General features: G+C 35.3%; 1 protein-coding gene across 1 annotated transcript in view; it reads right to left on the bottom strand.

The window, feature by feature from the left end:
• MORC1 (MORC family CW-type zinc finger 1) overlaps positions 1 to 22,926 on the bottom strand; it is a 179,591-nt gene that overhangs the window by 79,659 nt on the left and 77,006 nt on the right. The window contains 3 exon segments of the mRNA XM_075998393.1: positions 360 to 488; positions 20,020 to 20,174; positions 22,448 to 22,591. Coding sequence (XP_075854508.1) covers positions 360 to 488; positions 20,020 to 20,174; positions 22,448 to 22,591 — 428 coding nt within the window.

Below are 22,926 nucleotides of genomic sequence, written 5' to 3' on the forward strand. Positions count from 1 at the left end.
AGTATAGACCTGAAATTAACTCACATTCCCTATGATCCATCTCTGCCTATCAAAATTCTATTTTAAAGACTATCACAAAATCTACTTCTGTCACAAAATCTTGCCTCTACTAACCCCCATACTTTTCTCTGAACCCTCAAAGAACTCTTTGCCTCTATTACATCATTCACCTTATTTTTCTCTATATTAAAATTATTTTCATGCTTACTTTAATCTCTGTCCTAGACTGTAACCTCCTTGAAAGCAACAACCATGTCTTACCCATTTTCTTCTCCCTTATCCCCCATTTCTTAATCCAATGACTTCCATATTTAGGAACTCATTAATATTTGCTAATTAGAATGGAATTGAACACTTACCACACTGTATGATGAATGGGATGGCCATGGCTTGTCTTCTTTGATATTGAATAGAATCTAAAGGTTTATCCATGTCCTTGTTATTCTGGTATCCAAATTCGTTCCAAAACCAGGTTAAATTTCGATTACCTAAAAAAAAAAAAAAAAAAAAAAAGCAAACAAGAATAATGAATGAAAGAAAATCAGCATGATCAACATGATTAGCATAGAAAATTTTGGATATAAATACATATATATACAGTATGATCTCAACTAAGTACTAATACATATGTAAAAATACTATATTAAAATAATAACCAATAGGTTATCTCTGAGTAGTGATATGATGAATGAAATCTGTTTTATTTTTTCTTGTATTTTCCAAATTACATGCAATATCTTTATAATAAAACCAAAGACAGTAACAGTTATAAAAAAAAAAGTTTATACTTTCTTGTTGCAATAAAACATTTTGACATTTAAAGCATTATTTTAAAGTATTCCCAGGATAGACTGTACTGATTAAACTTTAAAGGCCACCCTTAAAATTATTGATACAAATATTTATCATTCCTATCTCACAGCCAGAGTTTTTTTTCTTTTTAACCTTTATCTCTGTTTTTTTTCCATCCAGTCTTCACTGTTTATGCTCTACCCTAATCCCAAATTCTGTACACCCTCCTTGCTTAGAAATAGCAAATATTATGAAGGACCATTACAGAGTCCTCTTTAAGAGGCTGTGTTATCCTTTGATCTAGCAATTGTACTGCTAGGAAATTTCCCAACATACACAAATGGCCATATATATTATGGCATTGTTTAAACAGTAAAAAATTGGAAATAATGGAAAATCCTATGAATAAAGAACTGACAAATTTCATTCCCAAACAACACATCAGGCAACTTTTAAAGAGGGAGGTAGAGGCCGGGCGCGGTGGCTCACGCCTGTAATCCTAGCACTCTGGGAGGCCGAGGCGGGCGGATTGCTCGAGGTCGGGAGTTCGAAACCAGCCTGAGCGAGACCCCGTCTCTACTAAAAATAGAAAGAAATTAATTGACCGACTAAAAGTATATATACAAAAAATTAGCCGGGCATGGTGGTGCATGCCTGTAGTCCCAGCTACTCGGGAGGCTGAGGCAGGAGGATCGCTTGAGCCCAGGAGTTTGAGGTTGCTGTGAGCTAAGCTGACGCCACGGCACTCACTCTAGCCTGGGCAACAAAAGTGAGACTCTGTCTCAAAAAAAAAAAAAGAGGGAGGTAGAGCTAAATGTAGTGTTGCATGCATCAATATTTTCAAGATATAGTTTTCATATTTTTTTAAAAAGGTTTAAAACAGCATCCCTTGTATAATTAACTTTTATAGTTTTTAAAAAGCATATGCATATAAAATTATGATGGACATACTTTTCTTTTTCTGAATGGATACAAAAGAAAGTTTTAATAGTAGATATCTTTAGAGCAGAGACAGTTGAGAGGAAGGGAAGGGAAAATATTTTTCACTTTTTACTTTTCTTAATACTTCAAATATTTTTACATGTGTGTATATTACCTGAAGTTTTTAAAAAATAATCCATGTTTTATTTTTTTACTCAACATGGTAACCAGTAACAAACCATAATCCACACATGGCCATTGAGTTCTTAAAATGCAGCAGATATAGAATATTGTCATCACTATAGAAATTTCAAAAAGCGTGTTCTAAAATATAAATCTTGGAATATATTAAATACGGCCAGTTTTGCAACAACTTTAAACATACAGCTATGTAATCTGTAAAACCACAAATAAATAACCTTATACCTTACTTTTCCTGTTAAAATTTATGCTTAGAAAGCTATGGGCCTCAGAGACCAGCAGAAGAGGAACTCAGCCTTGTAAAGGGACTTTTTAGTTGGGTTAGGCTGAAAGCACACCTCACCAATTCCTAGATCTCCCTCACAAAATCCCTAGTTGCTCTTGCCCCAAGTTTTCTTTTGGAGTATGCTTTTTGGGCTTTCAATTCAGGCTCTCAGTTTCTCCTCTTTGCCCAGTATTTAGTCATGGTCTATCTCATGTCTACCTCTTTAGTCGTGGTCTATCTACTTCTTTGCATGCCAGATCCTAATGTACTACTCTCCAGTAGCTGGAAGGGCTCATGAGGCTTTGCTTCTCTGATTTCCACATTCACTATTTAGTCTTTACTATATCAAGGCAGGGGGAGGTTGTAGATAAAAAAAAAAAAAACATAGATCTGAATGTTGGCTCTGGCACATATTAGCTGTATAATCATGGGCAAACTACCACAGTAAAACCACCCAAAAGCTAAAGCTCAGAGCTCATAAGAAACATTAGCATAAGAAGTAAAACAAAGCAAAAGGTACTACACAACAGAATGAACAGAACAGCATCCCACATACCAATTCTATCAATCAATGGGAACAGTCTGAATGCCCCACTCAAGAGACACAGGTTAGCAGAACAGATGAAAAAATACAACTCAAGCATTGCTATTTCCAGGAAACATATCTAATCCACAAGGACTCATACAGACTCAAAGTGAAATGATGGGAAAAAATATTTCATGCAAATGGAAACCAAAAGAAAGCAAGTGTAGCCATTCTCATAACATATCAAATTGACTTTAAATCAACAATGGTAAAGAAAGACAAAGATGGTCAGTATATAATGATAAAGGGAGCAATTCAACCAGACATAATAATCCTCAATATTTATGCATCTAACATAGAGTGCCTAGACTCATAAAGTGAGTCCTACTAGATCTAAGCAAAGAGATAAACAGCAGCATTGTAATTACCAAGGATTTCAACACCCCACTGACAGAACTAGACAGATTATCCAAGCAGGAAGTAAATAAACAAACATTGGACTTAAACGAGACTCTAGAACAAATGGACCGAACAGATATTTACAGAACATTTTACCCCAAAACTACTGAATACACATTCTTCTCATAAGAACATAGAACATTCTCTCCAAGACTCATCATATCTTAGGCCATAAAACATGTCTCAACAATTTTTAAAAAAGTAGAAATGATACCACGTATCTCCTCAGACCACAGTGGAATAAAACTAGAAATCAACTCCAAGAGAAACACTCAATTCGACACAAAGTCATGGAAATTAAACAACCTGCTGCTGAGGGATTACTGGGTCAATAATGATATTAAGATAGAAATCAAAAGATTCCTTGAACTGAATGAAAAAGGTCATAAAACCTACCAAAATCAATGGACCTTAGCAAAAGCAGTCCTAAGGGAAAAATTCATAGCCTTAAATATCTACATCAAAAAGACAGAAAGATCCCAAATTAACAATGTAATGACATGTCTCAAGGAAGTAGAAAAAGAAGAGTAAACCAAACCCAAAGCTGGCAGAAGAAAATAACTATTTTTATTCTTCTTAAATAGAACAACTGCTAGCCAAGAATTCTGTATCCTGCAAAACTAAGTTTCATAAATGGTAAAGAAATGAAGACTTTTCAGACAAGCAAACACTAATTTGTTACACAAGTCCTTCCCTACAGGAAATGCTCAAAAGTATACTATGCATGGAATAGCACACTAGACACCCACCAGAGTAAAAAACATGAGAAAGTAAACATCACAGCTCTTATAAAACAACAGCACAAGAAAACAAAACAACAAGGTATCAACCAACATGATGAACAGAACAGCATCCCACATATCCAAAATACCACTGAAAGTGAACCGTCTCAATGTCCCACATAAAAGACATAGACTGGCTGAATGGATGAAAAAACACACCTAAGTATATGTCTTCTCCAAAAAACTCAGCTAATGCAGAAGGAGTTGCAGAGATTCAAGGTAAGAGAATGGAAAAAATATTCCAGACAAATGGAAATGAAAAGTGAGCAGGTATAGCCATTCTCATACCAGATAAACTATATCAGATAAAATGCACTTCAAATCAACAATGGTAAAAATGACAAAGATGGTCATTATATAACGGCAAAGGGAGCAATTCACCAAGAAGACTTACTAATTCTAAATATTTATGTACCTAACACAGGAGCTCTCAGATTCATAAAACAAATTCTACTAGATCTAAGCAAACAAATAAATAGTAGCATCATAACTGCCAGGGACTTCAATGCCTCACTGACAGAACTGGACATATCATTGAAGCAGATAATCAATAAGCAAGCAATGCATTTAAACAGGGCTCTAGAACAAATCAATGCAACAGATATTTACAGAACATTTTATGCAAAAACTATCAAATATCCTTTCTTTTATCATATTATGGGGATACAAATATTGTTAAGGGTACATATATGGCCCTTGCTACCCGCCCCCGCCCCCTGCCAAATCAGAGCTTCGAATATCCTTTCTTTTCATCGGCACTTAGGACATTTTCCAAGATTGATTATATCTTAGGTCACAAAACAAGTTTCAATATCTTTGAAAAAATTGATATTATCATACTATGTATCTTCTCAGACCACAGTGGAGTAAAACTAGAAATCAACTCCAAGAGAAACTCTGAAATCTATACAAAATCATGGAAATTAAACAACCTACTGCTGAATATCCTTGGGTCAATGATGAAATCAAGAAGAAAATAAAAAGATTCCTTAAATTGAATGACAAAGGAGAAACAAGCTTTCGAAATCTATGGGATATAACAAAAGCAATACAAAGGGGAAAATTTATAGCCTTAAATGCCTACATCAAAAAGACAGAAATATAAATTAATGACCTGATGTGACATCTCAAGGAATTAGGAAAAAAAAAAAAAAGAATAAAACAAACCCAAAGCCAGCTAGAGAATGGAAATAACAAAGTTCAGAGCAGAACTAAACAAATGTAAGCCAAAAATATAAATAAAATACAAAGGATCAATGAAACTAAAAATTAGTTATTTGAAAAGAGAAGCAAAATTAATAGAGCACTAACCAGATTAACCAGAAATAGAAAAAAAAGGACCAGATAAACTCAATCAGAAATGAAAAAAGAGACATTACAACTGATACTGCAGAAATACAAAATATCACCCAAAAATACTATGAAAACTTTCATACACACAAATTAGAAAACCTAGAGAAAATATATAAATTTCAGGAAACACAAAGCTCCCATGTCTGAATGAGGAAGAAACAGAAAACCTGAACAGACCAATCATGAGCATCAAGATAGAAACAGTAATAAAAATTCTCCCAACATAAAAAGCCCAGGGTCAGACAGATTTACAGCCAAAATCTATCAGACCTTTAAAGAACTAAAACCTATCGTATAGAAATTATTTCATAATATTAAAAAGGAGAAAATCCTTCATAATTCATTCTACTCAGCCAGTATCACATTCCTATACCAAAGCCAGAAAAGGACACAACAACAACAAAAAAGAAAATGACAAACCAACATCGTTATGAATGTCCTTAGATGTAAAAATCTTCAATGAAATACTAGCAAACCAATTCAATAGCACATCAAAAAGATAATTCACCATGATCAAGTGGGTTTAATTCCAGAAATGCAAGGATGGTTCAACATATGGAAATCAATAAATGCAATTCACCACATAAATAGAAGCAAAACAAACACCATATGATCGCCTCAATAGATGAAGAAAAAACATTCAATAAAATCCAGCACCACTTCATGATAAAAACCCTCAACAAACTAGGCATAGAAAGAACATACCTGAAAATAATGAAAATCATATATGACAAACTCACAGCCAACATTATACTGAATGAAGAAATGTTGGAAAGCATTTGAAATGTTATAAGAAGATAAGGGTGTGCCCAGTGTCACCACTTCTATTCAACAGTACTGGAAGTCCTAAACAGAGCCATTAGGCAAGGGAGAAAAATAAAGGAGTCAGGAAAGAGGAGGTCAGACTATACTTGTTTGCTGATGATACAACGTTATATTCAGAAAACCATAAAGACGCCACTAAAAGACTGCTTGAAATTATAAATAAATTCAATAAAGTCTCAGGTTATAAAATCAAGGTACACAAATCGGTAGTGTTTCTATAGACTAACAATATTCAAGCTTAAGGCCGGGCGCGGTGGCTCACACCTGTAATCCTAGCTCTCTGGGAGGCCGAGGCAGATGGATTGCTCGAGGTCAGGAGTTTGAAAACCAGCCTGAGGAAGAGCGAGACCCCGCCTCTACTATAAATAGAAAGAAATTAATTGGCCAACTAACATATATATAGAAAAAAAAAAGTAGCCAGGCATGGTGGCGCATGCCTGTAGTCCCAGCTACTTGGGAGGCTGAGGCAGAAAGGATTGCTTGAGCCCAGGAGTTTGAGGTTGCTGTGAGCTAGGCTAATGCCACGGCACTCACTCTAGCCTAGGCAACAAAGCAAGACTCAAAAAAAAAAAAAAAATATTCAAGCTGAGAGTCAAATCAAGAACTCAATACCATTTATAATAGTTGCAAAGAAAATAAAATATCTAGAAATATACTTACCCAAGGAGGTGAAATATCTCTATAAGGAGGACTACAAAACACTGATAAAGGAAATCATAGAAGACATAAACAAAGAGAAAAACATCCAATACTCATGGATTGGAGAATCAACATTGTTAAAATGTCCATACTGCCCAAAGTGATATACAGATTCAATGCGATTCCCATCAAAATACCAATGTCAAGTTTTCATAGACCTAGAAAAAACAATCCTAAACTTCATATGAAACCAAAAAAGAACCTAAAGAGCCAAAGAAATCCTAAGGAAAAAGAACAAATTTGGAGGGATCACATTACCTGACTTTAAATTATACTACAATGTTATAGTAACCAAAATAGTATGGTACTGGTATAAAGATAGACACATAGACCAATGGAACAGAATAGAGAACCCAGAAATAAAACCACATAGCTACAACCAATTAATTTTTGACAAAGCAGACAAAAACATACACTGGGTTAAGAACACCCTATTCAATAAATGGTACTGGGAAAACTGCATACTCACCTGCAGAAGAATGAAACTAAATCCTTTTCTCTCAGTATGTATAAAAATTAATTCAAGATGGATAAAAGACTTAAATATAAGACATGAAACCATAAAAATCCTAGGAGAAAGTATAGGAAAAACTCTTCTAAACATTATTCTAGGAAAAGAATTTATGAATAAGACCCCAGAGTCAAATATAGCAACTGCAAAAAAAATAAATGTGACTTAATAAAATTAAAAAGCTGCACAGCAAAGAAAATAATCAACAAAATTAACAGACAACCTACAGAATGGGAGAAAATACTTGCAAACTATACATGTGACAAAGGGCTAATATTCATAATGTACAAAGAACTCATATAAATCAGCAAGAAAAAAAACACATCAAAAACGGGGCAAATGGCATGAACAGAAGTTTTTCAAAAGAAGATAGACAAATGGCCAACAAACATATCAAGAAATGCTCTATATCACTAATCAAGGAAATGCAAATTAAAACCACAATGAAATACCACCTCACCACTGTCAGAATGGCCATTATTAAAAAGTCAAAAAATAATAGATGTTGGCATGGATGCAGAGAGAAAGGAATGCTTATATATTGTTGGTGGGATTGCAAATTAGTACAACCTATATGGAAAACAGTATGGAGATTCCTCAAAGAAATAAATACAGACTTACCATTTGATTTAGCAATCCCACTGCTAAATATCTATGCAAAGAGAAAGAAGTTATTTTATCAAAAATACACTTGTAGGTGAATGTTTATAAAAGAACAATGCACAATTGCAAAGATATGAAATCAACCTCAGTGCCCATCAATTCATGAGTGGATAAAGAAAATGTGGTATAATGGTTCCTCAAAAAATTAAAAACAGAATTAACACATGATCCAACAATTTCATTTCTGGGTGTACATTCAAAATAACTTATAGCAGGGTCTCCATTTTCAGAATACAACATATAAATGGTCAACAGGTATAGGAAAAAAAGGTTCAACATGACTAAGCATCAAGGAAATGCAAATTAAAACCACAGTGAGATATCACCTCACACCTGTCAGTATGGCTACTATCAAAGAGGAAAAAGATAAGTGTAGGTAAAGATATAGTAAAAAGGGAACCCTAACCCACTGCTGGTGGGAATGTTAATTAGTACAGCCATTATGAAACAGTATGGAGATTTTCTCAAAAAATTAAAAATACAATTACCATATGATACAGCAATCCCACTTCTGGGCATTTATTCAAAAAAAATAAAATCAGTATGTCAAAGAGATATCTGCACTCCCATGTTCACTATAGCACTATTTACAATAGATAAGATATGGAATCAACCTGTGTCCATCAATGGATGAAAAGGTTCAAAACATGTAGTATACATACACGATGAAATACTATTCAGCCTTTAAAAAGAAGTAAATCCTGTCATTTGCAGCAATGTGGATAAACCTAGAGGACATTAAGTTAACTGAAATAAGTCAGGAACAGAAAGAAAAATGCTGCATATTTAACTTATATGCGGAATCCTAAAAAACAGAATTCTAAGAAGCAGAAGAATGTTAGTTACCAGAGGCTGGGTTTTGGAGAGATGCTGGTCAAAGGATACAAAATTTCAATTAAATAGGAGGAATAAGTTCAAGAGAGCTATTATGTATCATAGTGACTAATAATATATTATTTACTTGAAAATTGCTTTAAAAAAGAGAGGGTCTCAGAGAAATTTATACAACCATGTTCACAGTAACATTATTCACTATAGCTCAAACATGGAAGCCATCCAAATGTCCATCAACAGACAAATGGATTAGCAAAATGGTAAATACATACGATGGAGTATTATTCTACCTTAAAACTGAAGAAAATTCTGACATGCTACAACATGGATGAACCTGGAGGATATTATTTTATTTTAAGTGAAATAAACCAGTTACAAAAAGATAAATGCTACATGGTTCCACTCATCTGAGGTAATTAGAATAGTCAAAGTCATAGAGATATCTCATTGTGGTTTTGATTTGCATTTCTCTAATGATTAGAGATGTTGAGCATTTTTTAATGTTTGCTGGCCATTGTTCTGTCTTCTTTTGAAAAATTTCTGTTCATTTCCATTGCCCATTTATTGATGGGGTTGTTTTGATTTTTTCCTGCTGATTTTTTTTTTTCTAGAGATTCTTTTTTCTTTTTGAGACAGAGTCTCGCTTTGTTGCCCAGGCTAGAGTGAGTGCCATGGTGTCAGCTGGCTCACAGCAACCTCAAACTCCTGGGCTCAAGCAATCCTGCTGCCTCAGCCTCCCGAGTAGCTGGGACTACAGGCATGCACCACCATGCCTGGCTAATTTTTTTTTCTATATATATTAGTTGACCAATTAATTTCTTTCTACTTATAGTAGAGATGGGGTCCCGCTCTTGCTCAGGCTGGTTTCGAACTCCTGACCTCAAGCAATCTGCCCGCCTCGGCCTCCCAGAGTGCTAGGATTACAGATGTGAACCACCGCACCAGGCCAATATTCTTGTTATCAGCCCTTTATCAGATGTGTAGGGGGCAAATATTTTCTCCCATTCTGTAGGCTGTCTATTCGCTCTAATGATAGTTTCCTTGGCTGTGCAAAAGCTTTTTTATTTGATCAGATGGGGGAAGGGCATGCCTCTAACCCCTGCTAGGGAGAGGCAATGATATAAAATGTAACCAAAATGTCATTTGTACCCTCATAATACCCTGAAATAAAAAAAAAAAAAAATCATAATGATAGAAAGTAAAATGGTGGTTGCCAGGGGATGGAGGGGGAGAGGAATGGAGTTATTGTCTTGGGTACGGAGTTTTAATTTGGCAAGATGGAAAGAATTTTGGAGATGGATGGTGGTGATGGTTGCACAACAATATGAATGTACTTAATGTCAGTGAATGCACACTTAAAAATGGTTAAGATGGTAAATGTTATGTGTATTTTACCACAATAAAAAAAATGGGAAAAAAAAAAAAACAACAACACTACAGAGGCCCTGCAGAAATTTAAGTTGTTTCCGTATCATACTTGCCCTCTCTAAACGTTACTTCCCCATGAAGGCCACACCTTTCCAAAGGAACTGTGCTTTATAACTCTACATGTCCTCAACATGCAGCTCAGTATCCTGCACCTAAAAAGCCCTCAAAAAAACGGTGCTGCTGCTGTTCCTGACAAAACACCTCATTAATGTGCTGTCTGGGATCAAATGAAGGTGAAATAATTTCTTTTCCCGAAAACATTAACTAAAACAGTTAATACAACACAGCTAACTTGTAAGATGATTATCAACTGTGATCCCCAACACAAACACGTTAAAAGTGGTAACACTACTGGGCTGTTAAGAACATAAGCACACATTCCTTAAGGGTAGAGTAATCCTCTCCCTCCCTGCTTTGTGATCACACTACTCTTAAACACTTTCACATTATATTTTAATTCACTTTATGCCTATTTTCCCCTCTGGATAGTAAAATCCTTGAAGACAGTGGCTATGCTTAGAATCTTGTTTACAGTAGCTGACACACAGTGCTTAATGTTTACTTACAGGACTAAACGCTACTAAAGAACTACTGCCTATTAAAGGCAGAAATGGTAAATTTACTAGCCCAAATATCTAAAGACATTACAACATATAAGGCAGATAACAGGGCAAAGAAATCAACCAAAATTTTTTTGTTTTTTATTCTGGGTATCAGAAGTATAGTTTTTGCTAACTGCCAATGGAACCTCAACTATTTTCCTTCAGATACAAGATATTCCAACATGCATAACTTGCATTTGTGCTTGTGGTATTATTAAAACATTATTTCCATGGAGTGGATCCTGAAAGTTAGGTAAATGCTTCAGCAGATAAGACTACCAGAGGCACGGCAGTAGGAGGAAACATATGACATCAGTTTCTATTTTCTATGTTACTTAGTACATAGAGATTTATACAGTTACCTTCACTTTCTTTCTCTTCAAAATCTAAATATTCCAAAATGATAGTGATGATTGGAAGGTATATATTTACTGACATTTTCCAAACTGCATATGCAGGGCACTATAGGCTAAGAGTTTGCATTCATAAAAATTCTTGTCCACCCTATTCTGGCAAGAATTGGTAAAACCAATAATAATAATAATTTATTGTTTTAGGTTGGCCTTCACTAACAGAGTGGTATATAATTATGAATATTTTTAATATATGGTTTTAATAACGGATGTTTGTGTTAATGTGTCTTAATGGTTTTAAAATTGCCTTTTCACCTAGAAGTAAATTAAGAACAGTGAAATTTCAAAACTTGAAAAAGTAATCAACTTTCAAAAATGTACTTTAAATATTTCTATCCACCTATGAAGAGTCATGCAGATGACTCAAAATTTATTAATTCCAAAATTATGTTATTAACATCCACAGGATAAGCAGACTCAAAAATTCAGTTTACTACTGTGAAAAATAAATGGCTGAAAACACACAGCTAATATTCAAAATTATAACATAATACAAATCTTAAGATTTTTGTTTGAAGAAAAAGCTTGTCAAATTAATAAGATAATCTGGAATTAATACACAAAATTAAAGTCTCAATTTCTAGAACAAGTTCTTTAAGAAAAAACTATGCAAGGTTAATTTACTGCTAGCTATGTATGGAATATTTTATTCAGTAGATTCCTAATGATCACATTAATCTAATTAATTTTTCACGACCTCTTAAGATGAGGAAAAAATAATGGGAAATATTGCAATAACTTACTAAAAATTTGCCCAAAACCATAACTAATAGAGTAGTTTTCACAGTTATATTTTGCCTCTTAAAAACAGGAGAAATGCAACGTACTCTTAGATTTCAGTTTCATATCTGTCCATAGAAAGTACAATGACATCAAGGAATCAATTAGCCAAGGAGAGAAGCAATCAAATTCAATAGTAAACTACGAGAAAGCAAAGCTTTGATGGTCTCCCATGCAGGACTGAGACAGTCTCGTGTTATGGGCACAGTCAGTGGCAGAAGCATGTGGCAGCTGCTATCAGGACATTTTCATTTCTCCACTCTACTGTAAGCACAGTAGGCTCCACTAAAAAACTCCAGGAGTCTGCAGACTTGGTCCAACTCACTCTTAATGTCAACCTCATCATTTCACCTGACAATGGAGCACAATTTTCTCCAGTTCCCTGTCAGTGGTTTCCCACCTTCTTAAGTATGAAGACCTCCTTAAGGTGCAAAAATTTTCAGACCACTCCCCACTTTAGAAAATATATGATGATAACAAAAAAACTACAAATAACACGTTTGAATAATTTTATATTTTACTACATCTTCATACACTTGAAAATTTGCAGCTTATATATGTAAAAGGCATGATGCCATTTTAGACAATTACTGGTAGACTTAGGAAGTCGAGCACTCCCCGGCATACTCTGAGATCCCCTGGGGCATCTTGGCTCCCAGTCTGGAACCACATCATCCTGTGCATGGACACTAGGAGAGAGCAGATTAGTGACCTCATTATGGCAAACCTTCAAAAACAGCACTGAGGAAAACTATGCTTCATCTGGTTCTTTCCTCAGGAAGAAGTAACTTTTACTGTCTTTTTTTAGGTTAAATTTTTATTTAGTCATGGTCATTGCTTTCCTTTGGATACATTCCAATTTCTTTCTAAAGTATGGAAATCAAAACCAGACATAAAAAATTGATCTAAAGTGTATTAATAAAGAATTCTGTTATCATGGGCAATATAGCCTAGTCAGCTACCTATGTCTGCCTGATATCTAGGTTAGGATAGACTGTCTTTCTAGCTGGACTCTTCTTACATTAGTCAAGATGTACACGAAAACTGTTGACTAACTTAATGTTCTTCAAAGCCTGAAGATTCATATTTGATTTTTATTAATATAATTTATGCTTAATTCTGATTATATTATTTTATTTTTTATGGATTAGAAGAGTTAATATTTTTTAAATAAATTTTGTTGTGTATATTTAATTTATACAACATGATGTTATGGGCTACAAACAGATAGTAAAAAGATCACTATAGTGAAGCAAATAAACATATCCATCATCACACATGGTTACCATTTTTTTGTTTTGTTTTTGTGGCAAGAGTAGCTAAAATCTAGTCATTTAGTATAAATCCCATATACAGCACAATTTTTGTTTTTACTTCAAAGATGCATTGTGAGCTGCTTTATTACAGTGAATTAAGCCATTTAACAATCTGTGAACTTCATAAGCAAGTGTTTAAAACATGGTTTTCAAAGATGTTCCTTACCACTGTTGACTAAAGCCATAATGCAAGGAGTTTGCATATGCATGTTTAAAAAATGAATCTCAGCATGTTAAAGATGCATTGTGAATTGCTTTATTACAGTGAATTGAACTGTTTACCAACTATGAACTCCCATTTACATTTTATTACCTATAGTCCTCATGTTGTACAGTAGATCTCTGATGGCACTGTTTTAAATTCAGAGTCATTAAACATAACTTACTTTTCTTTACTAAAGTACACATAACCAGGCTGATGAGGAGAGTTTTGAGGTCTTGCTTTAGGTATGGAAGGGAAAAATCAAACTATAGGAATCAAATCATATTGAACGGCATACAAAACAAGGGTGCTAGACTTTTAGCATTTTATTTGCAATATGGGTAAGATCTTCTGAGATATTTTAGCAAGAAACTTCATTGTAAATGTAAAAAAAGTCATTATCATGATAATACAAGTATAATCAGAGAGAAAAGGAAGCATAAGTCTCAATGGTAATAATTCCAATTACCAGGCAAAAGAAATGTAAATGGATAAAATCTAAGAATGTGATTTTTTTCAATAGTCAATCCAATGAACTTTTGAACCATCCTGTTATTTGCTGGGACCTGACATGAAGTAATGATTTTAAACAGAGTATACATGTATGCCATATAAATCAATTAGGCAAAATGTCAACATCATATTTTAATGTTTTTATGTCCTTCTAATTCTTCTCACATCAAGCTTTTATCCAAAGCAATTTCTTAGCAGTATGGAGTTGTGCTGCTTGTGTCAAATAGTAAAATTACCAATATGAGTAACCAAATAGTAGATGGAAAGAAGTTTTTCTTTATATTAAGTACTAGAGCTAAGAAAGGAAGGAAATAGGACAGAATATCATTTTTTGGAACTCCTAGGGGATCTGAGCATTGATTGATCATTAACTGCTAATATCATTAAAAGAGAGGCAATCAACTTCCTGATGGAAGAACATACTACCACCTAGGAAGCATCTTGACAAAAACCCATTTGAATCTGATTAAACTGCTAGTCTACATTCTACCAATTTACAAAAAATAAAAAATAAACAGAATGAAAGAACCCATTAAACTACACCCAGTAATGCACTGAGCAAAATCTAGACGATGTGAAAAATAGTCTACAAATAGGAGAAACAAGGTTGGTGGGAAAGGAGAGGGAAGAGGATAGAAAGAGGGAGCACTATGGATTGTATTATAAGATAATCAGAAATATGAGCAACAGACTGTATATTTTATGATATTAAGGAGGTATTGATAATTTTAGGTGTGATATTTATACTGTGATTTTTAAGTAATACTTACTTTTAGAAACACATGTTAAAATACTTATAGATATAATTATACAGTGTCTGGAACTGCCTTCAAAATCCAATTGTGGGGGAGTAAGTGGGCGAATGGATGACACCAGTTCACCCAGTTGATAACTGTTGAAGATGGATAATGGGTTTACAGGGTTTGATTGTAATAATCTCTAATTCTAATTTTGAAATTTCTTATATGTATTAGTTTGCTGGGGCTTCTATAACAAAATACCACAGACAGGGAGGCGTAAACAATAGACATATTTTGTCGCTATTCTGGAGGCTGGTTGGCAGGCTTGGTTTCTTCTGAGGCTTTTTTACTTTGCTTGCAGATGGTTGCCTTCTTGTTTTGTCCTCAAATGGTCTTTCCTTTGTGTGTACTCATACCTGGTGTCTCTTTGTGTGTCCAAGTTTCCTCTTCTTATGAGGACGCTAGTCGGATTGGATTAGGGCCCACCCTAATGACTCCATTTTAATTTAATTATCTCTTTAAAGGCCCGATCTCCAAATCCAGTCACATTCTTAGGTACTAGGAGTTAGGGCTTCAGTGTATGAACTTGAGAGGGACAAAATTTAGCCCAAAACATCATAATAAATGTAAAGGTAAAACATAATATTTATAATTCAATATCTTAAAGAAAAACATAAAATCTATAACTTCAAAAGCTGAATTAAGAAAAGATAAGAATTATTTCTCGGCCTACATCTTCAAGTAAACTTGTCTCATATTCTCACATTTTAATGTTTACCTAAACCTCCTCATTCAATGTGTATCCCTAGCAGAGATGTTAATATATTTCATTTTTCTTGTAGTGCCTTTCTGAGATTTTAGAGACTAAAGTACATCAAAAGGGAAACAATTTTGTGTGAGCAGCCAATTATGTCCAGGTATAAGAGTATTATCCCTTTTTCAAGAAAATATTCATCTAACAAATATTATTACTCATTTTCAAAATTATGCACAAACAGGGAAATCAACATGAGTTAGGAGACAACACAATTAGGAAAAGTTACAATTGGTTAATTATCCTCACCCAGTGCCCCATACACCCATTTTCACCTTAGTGGTGTTCACCACAGTGGAGCCACAGTGCTTTATTTTCCTGTCTTATGTGACATTTACATGAAACCATAGAGAAAATACCAGCCAGACTTTACATAAATCTGCAGATATAACACATTTCATAGAAGTCAGCATCAGATTCAAAGGAAGGGCCTGACAACCTGAAAGAATGAAGCCTGATAAGTTGATAAAATTTATCAAGGATAAATGTATGATTCCACACTAGAGTTTAAAACACTTTCTGGAAAAAATAAGAGAGGTATGGTTTTACAAGAACACACATTAAAATTTTGTTAAAAACTCTGATTGGTAATAAAGACACTGAGGGTCAATATGTGCTTACTGAAAGTTAATATATTATCAAGCTGCACCAACAGGATTATAACAACTCAAAAGAAACATGATGATCCTATTTCAATTAAGGCTGTTCTAGTTTCATCCTGAATATTTTGTTTCTAGGTGATACAATACTAGAATGATGAATATATTTAATACCATGTTGAATGAAGAATAGTGATAAAACTTGAAAATGTTAGTCAAGATAAAACAAAACTGAAGAAAGATATAATCTTGTCTTTAAATATGTGGAGGGCTGTCATTTGGAAAGGCTTTAGGCCTATCCTCCATGGCCCCAAGCAGTAAGAACTAAGCAGGTCTGGCCAAATTCTCTTCATCCTTCAGGAAATATCACTTCTTCAGGGAGGCCCTCCCTAGTCTACAGACTGTGGGTCCCAGCCACTGGCTTCTGCAGTTTTCATTCTTCTCTGTTGGGCACCAATCCTATTTCTGTTTGTCAAATTATGTTAGTCTATATCTTAGTCCATTTGGGTTGCTATCACAAAATACCATAAACTGGATGGCTTATAAATAACAGAAATTTATTTCTCACAGTTCCAGACACTAGGAAATCCAAGATCAAGGCACTAGCAGAATCAGAATCTGGTGAGGGCTCGCTTCCTGGTTCATAGATGGGTGTCTTCTCACTCTAACCTCATGTGGTGGAAGGGCCGAGGGGCCTCTTTTGGGCCTCCTTTATAAATACACTAATCCCAATCACAAAGGCTCGGCCTGGCGCGGTGGCTCATGCCTGTAATCCTAGCACTCTGGGAGGCCAAGGCGGGAGGATTGCTCGAGGTCAGGAGTTCGAAACCAATCACAAAGGCTCTGCTCTTATAACTGAATCACTCCCTGAAAGGTCCCACCACCTAATACCCTCATCTCAGGGGTTAGAATTTCAACATATGAATTATGACAGGACACAAACAGCCGATAGCATCCTGCTAGATTGCAAGTTCCCAGAGAGGACAGAGCTCATCTGATTTGTTAGTCCTAGAACACTCATACCTAGCACAGTTGAATAAACTAAAAACACATGAGAAATAGATTTGGATTTAACATGAAGACGTATTTTTTAATAGAGTTGTGCAGAGATACAAAGGCTGCCTAAAGAGGTAGCAATTGTCCTTTCATGGGAGGCCCTCATTCAGGCTTGAAAAGGCAGTGAGGTAGAGGAGATTAAAGGTGACTGGACTAAATGATTTTTAGCCTCCTTGCCAACTGAGCAACTATGATGTGAATTCTGCTGGGAAAGGTTAGGCTTATTTCACCATATATTTTGTTTTATCACATCAGCTCAGTTCTGAAACATTTTGAAAAAGTTTAGTAATAAATTTCTAATTATTGTTTCTGTTGAAAACCAAATATTATTTGATGTTTTTCCCCACATTTTCTTTCTCCTTCTCTCCCTGTTCCCCAAAGATGATGATTAGTATTTCCATTTTACTGTAAGGAACACAAAACTTCAGAAAACACAGTAGCAAGCAGACAGTGAGGTAAGGTCAGACTCACCACAGGAAAAATATTTCTAGATTCTTAGCATCGATTGTGCCAAAAGTAAATACAGATTTGATAAATGACACAAAGTCATTAATTCTCCACTTCTGCTGATTCAATTTTTATAAGGGCCCAATTTTCATAAAAACACATCAGATTTTTAGCAAATATAAAGATTGCATCTTTTATTTATAAGGCAAAAAAATCTACCCAAACACTTTTCACTAAAATTGTGTGCCCTGAAATACTGGCTTTCAGAGTATTAGTAAAGTATTACCTAACTTTAGTTATTCCTGTGGGAATTAATCAGTAAAGATCTTAAAGGTCAGGGTCCTTAGAAGTTACTGAGATATCAGTTCTGACCTTGATTACTTGATTTAGTTTGAAGTCTGGGATGAAGTTGCTAGATTTATGAACAAATACACAACATGCTTGCTATCCTTCCTTCATCCTCTGCCTTCCTTTTTAGGAACATCTTTTGTGAGCCTAAATCAATTCACAGGACAATGATGGAATTAGGAAAACAATATGTTCTTAACCAGTAATAATAAAAATAACTACATAACATTTATTTTGAACTCTATAATAGAGTTCACAATGTAACATCCATTGTGAAGGTAGCTAGGTAGCTAGGACAGAGGAATTATGTAAAGTGGGAGGGGAGGCACTGGCATTTGATATTCTAGAGTTGAGAGTATAATTGTTGGGCGGGAGCCCACACACCAGGCAAAGGAGCTTAGGGAAAGCTCCACCCACAAATAGGAATGAAATGGCTCTCCTAAATGTGGGCTGGATGGAGGTAATTTCTATGACTTTTAAACTTAATGCCTCCCTCTTTCTTAGGCTTAATTCCTTGTTCTAAGAATGAGCAAGAGAAGGAAAAGATTACAGAGAAGATATGAGAAGAATGGTAACTTTCACAACTTTCAAATGCTTGACATCTTCATTTTGTATTATGTCATGCTAGGATTTAAGACCAAGGAGTAGCCATTTGATTTATACTGTACTATGTTTATATTTATGTTTATATTTATAGCTTTCTATGTTTTCTACAAACATGCAAACCCTGCCAAATAATGTAATCATAACAAAACCTGTGAAAAAAGTATGCCCATCCTAAGCAAATTACATGGGTATATACCCTTCAGAGGAGGGCTTCTCAAACTCGAATGTATATATAATAATCACCTGGAGGTCTTGTGAAATGCAGATTTTAGTTCAATAGGTCTCAGGTGGGCTCTGAGAGCCTGCATTTCTAACAAGCTCCAGGTGATGCCTATGCTACTGGTCCACAGGCCACATTCCACCATGATGTGGAAATCCAGTTTTGGCAGGAAATCTGTCCCCTCAACTTCATTCCTCCATTTATTTTTTTCCCCTGAGTTCCTAGACTTTCCCCTGTTTCACTGGTGAGAAAATCTTAGGTCCAAGCAGGATGAGCACAAAAGAAAAGAAAATATTCTAAAATTACAACGTCAAGTGGAGCAATAAGATTTTAACTTGTCTCAAGGGTAAAGACATATTTTTTGATACGCATGAATTATACATACTTCATGCAAATCATTGAACAAATACATGGTAGCCTGTCTATTTCTTTTCACAAATGAAGCCCTATGTCTGCATAACTTAAGAAAAAGTTTATTTAATTAATGCATGGCACACCATCTCATCGTTAAGGTACCTCTAGGAGTGAGGTGATTTGAATAAGTCAAATTTTATAGATAACTGAAGTTTATCTTTTTAAGTTTATAAGCATTTATTTCAGTGATTTTTAATTGAAATCTTTCTGGAAATAATATACTCAAGAATTGTGAAATATACCAAATAAAGCTTATCGTATCTACTGTTACCCAAGGTCAACAGTTATTATTCCATGGTATGATATAAGGGTGCTATAAAAGCTACTAGTGTCTAGCTAAGACTATGTGCTTTTACTCAATGGAGTGTCAGTGTCCGTCCTTTGAGGATTTTTCAGTCTATTTGTAGCAATCTTCTGCTTCCTTCCTCCATGGTCAGCTGCCACTTCACACTGCTCCCTGACTGCCCTCTCCTTAAAATTTCTAATCTGCTGCTTTATTTTTCATATGATTTTCTAGGAAATATGCTGAAACTGGCATCTTTCTCACTTCTGTTATGTTTTTAAAACAGGATCTCCTTTTCCGGATTTGGGGTACTTGTTACCTAAATCAATGTCATCATTTCAGCTTAAAGAAACCACACAAGTTGATCCTTTTGTAAGTATCTCTCACTATGAGTACTGAATACTCACTGATCCCGGTGTCCTTGCAGTACTGGACCAAGTACTGTCCCATGACTTTCAGTAGATGATTATATTCTTGGACATTGAGAAATTCCTGTTTATTATGGGATGGTTCCATGATCTCCAAGGGTATATTAACAATTCCAACCACGCCTGCACCAAGTCTGAGGGAATAAATGCATATACAAATTTTGTAAAATTTGGCTACAGAATAAAAAATCAAATATATTCTGGTCATTTGAAATCAATTTTTCAAAAATAAATTCATTTACTTGGTCTGGACCATGTCAAAATTTAATTAGGTATCCAATTTTGTTATCATCAATCTATGGTAATCCCAAGTGTCTTTGGTCCCACAATATAAAATCACTTGAGCACATTATTTCTGAATATGATTGCTTTTTCCAAACCTATCACCTTACATGGGGAGTCAGGGTAGGTGGGATGGAGAGGCCTTGTAGCATTAAACACCAGTAATGGTGCCTTCCTGCAATAAATTGGCATAATCCTTTAAATGATACTGGCCAGAGAGTCTCCTTCTTTTTCCTCATTTCATCTTTCAGGTTGGATTTCTCCTCATATTGCAGAGGACCACGAGGTGCTCCATGAATTCTACTAAGGGAACATAAGGGTTGGGTTATCCCAGAGGGTAACAGGTATCTGACCCTATTTTTTTCCTCACTTTCTTAGTAGCATGTGATGTACATAGCTGGGATATTCTGTTTGGTGACATAACCTGTTTTGGAAAAGAGTATCCAGTTGTCTAAGACTTCAGGGCTCCCCACTGCCCTTTTCATGGCACACATGTCAAGCCTTCTCAATTTGGGGCCCCTGCCTGTCATGTTTTTCACCACTTTCCTCTTCCAACCTGATTTCCTTTCATTATTCATTCTGTAAGTCTAAATTTGGGCACCACTTCTTCCAGGAAGCCTGACTTGACTTCCCCAGTTTGGTTTACTGCCCCTTCTAACTGCTCTTTTTGCATCTGATGCTCACCTCTGACATAGTATTCATTCATTCATTCATTCATTCATTCAAGCTCAGCACTTGGCCCCTGTTCCAGAAACTAGGAATACAGTGATAAACCAGAAAGACAAGGTCCCTGGTTTTGAAGTTTCTCTTGTGCTAAAGGGTGACAGTCATGAAGCTAAAAAACAGGTAAATGTACAAGCCCATTTCAGATGATCAGTGGTATAAGGAACAAAACACAGGTGCTGTAATACATAAAGAGTGACAGGTGGATAGGGTAAAGGCAGGGGCCAATTTTAATTAGACAGTCAGGGAAGACTTTCCTATGGAGAGGACTTTAGGCTCATGGCTGAGTGGCATGCTAGGGCCAGTAGTTGGAAGATCTGAGGACAGAATGTTCAAGGCTGAGGGAATTCTAAGTGCCAAATCCTTAACACAGGAATGAGGTTAGGTCTGAGGAACAGGAAATGCAGAAAGGATAGGATGTGAGTAGGGACATGGAAGTCCCAGAGCCAGGCAGAGGCCAGATCTAAGACCATGGTAAGTAGTTCTATTCTAAATGCACTGAGGTTTTAAGCAAGAAAGTCAACTAACTTAGGTTTTAAAACATCATTTTTGCTGTTTCCCCACAGCATAAAAAATGTGCATTTATATGTTTGTCCCTTTCACTAGGCTATAAGTTCCTTAGCCAAAGGTAGTAGGTCTTAACCATTTTGTCTGCAGAGCTTTGTACGGTGCCTGGCACACTGGCACATGATACTGCAATATAAGTGCTTATTGAATGAACAATGAATGAATTGCTAATTCCTTGAGATTGAGGAAGCAAGATGATAAATGCTCCCCTGACCCATTCTACTGGTCAGTTATCTTGTCTGACTGTCCTTTCTGTTTGTCCCTTCAGGGTTCCACATAATTGATGAAAGCAGCGTGTAGAATTTCAGAACATTGGGAAAGGACCAGAATGTATTACTCTAGAATCCAAATAGGCTGGAGAGTTTTAATAATATATGCTTATGCAGGTAACTGGCAAGAGCTCATACATATAGGGGCTGCACAAAACATTAACTGGATTGCTTTACAAGGCTATAGATTTTTCTTTTCTAAAATTTTAAAAGTATGATTGAATCATTTTTTTAATTTCAGCATATTATAGGGGTACAAATTTTAAGGTTTCAAATAATGCCCTTGCCCCCCCTCAATAGATGGTACAAGAAATGGTAAAACATCAAGTTGCTTAAGGAATGCATTGAAAAAATTTCGCAAAGTGTGATTTTTCCTTAGAGCATGCATGCAGGTTCACTGATATTATAAATTAGGCAGATTACTGCCTGTGCATTGACAGGGAGAGTGAACAGAAAATATGACACCTGCTCCCATCATGATTAATCCCTCATCTCACTCCACAAACAGAATCTCACTGCAACCTCCCTCTCCCTGCTTGTGCATCTGAAAACAAAAACATACTTACAAGGACTTCAGTTTCAACTGTGGGCCCACTTTCTCATGCATTTTGATCAAACGGTTATTACTGTAAATGAACATTCCAGCTTGGCTTCGGTTTTCTATGTTCACCCCAAAGAATAGGGTGAGTGTTCTTGCTTTTTTTAATTCTCTAGAATTATATTTAGAAAAGTTTTTGAAAAAGTGTTTTTATTAAATAAAAATATAATTTACACAACTGCTAATAATTAAACTCAGAAGGTAAACATCAAAGGAATGTATAAAAAATCCAGATATTTTACAAAAACCTTGTAGGTTATACTCAGTATCTCTGTATAGTAAGTATTTTGTATAAATATGATGCCAATACCTATCCCAGTCAAACACACACATTCTTTGACTCAAAAACATGTCTGCCAATTTAAATTTATAAGAACTAGAAAATGCCAAATGGGTTCTGAAATGTTAACTGCTCTAACATGTACATTACAGCATTCACAGAATGAA

Source organism: Microcebus murinus, chromosome 1 (assembly GCF_040939455.1).
Source record: "Microcebus murinus isolate Inina chromosome 1, M.murinus_Inina_mat1.0, whole genome shotgun sequence".
Classification (NCBI taxonomy): domain Eukaryota; kingdom Metazoa; phylum Chordata; class Mammalia; order Primates; family Cheirogaleidae; genus Microcebus; species Microcebus murinus.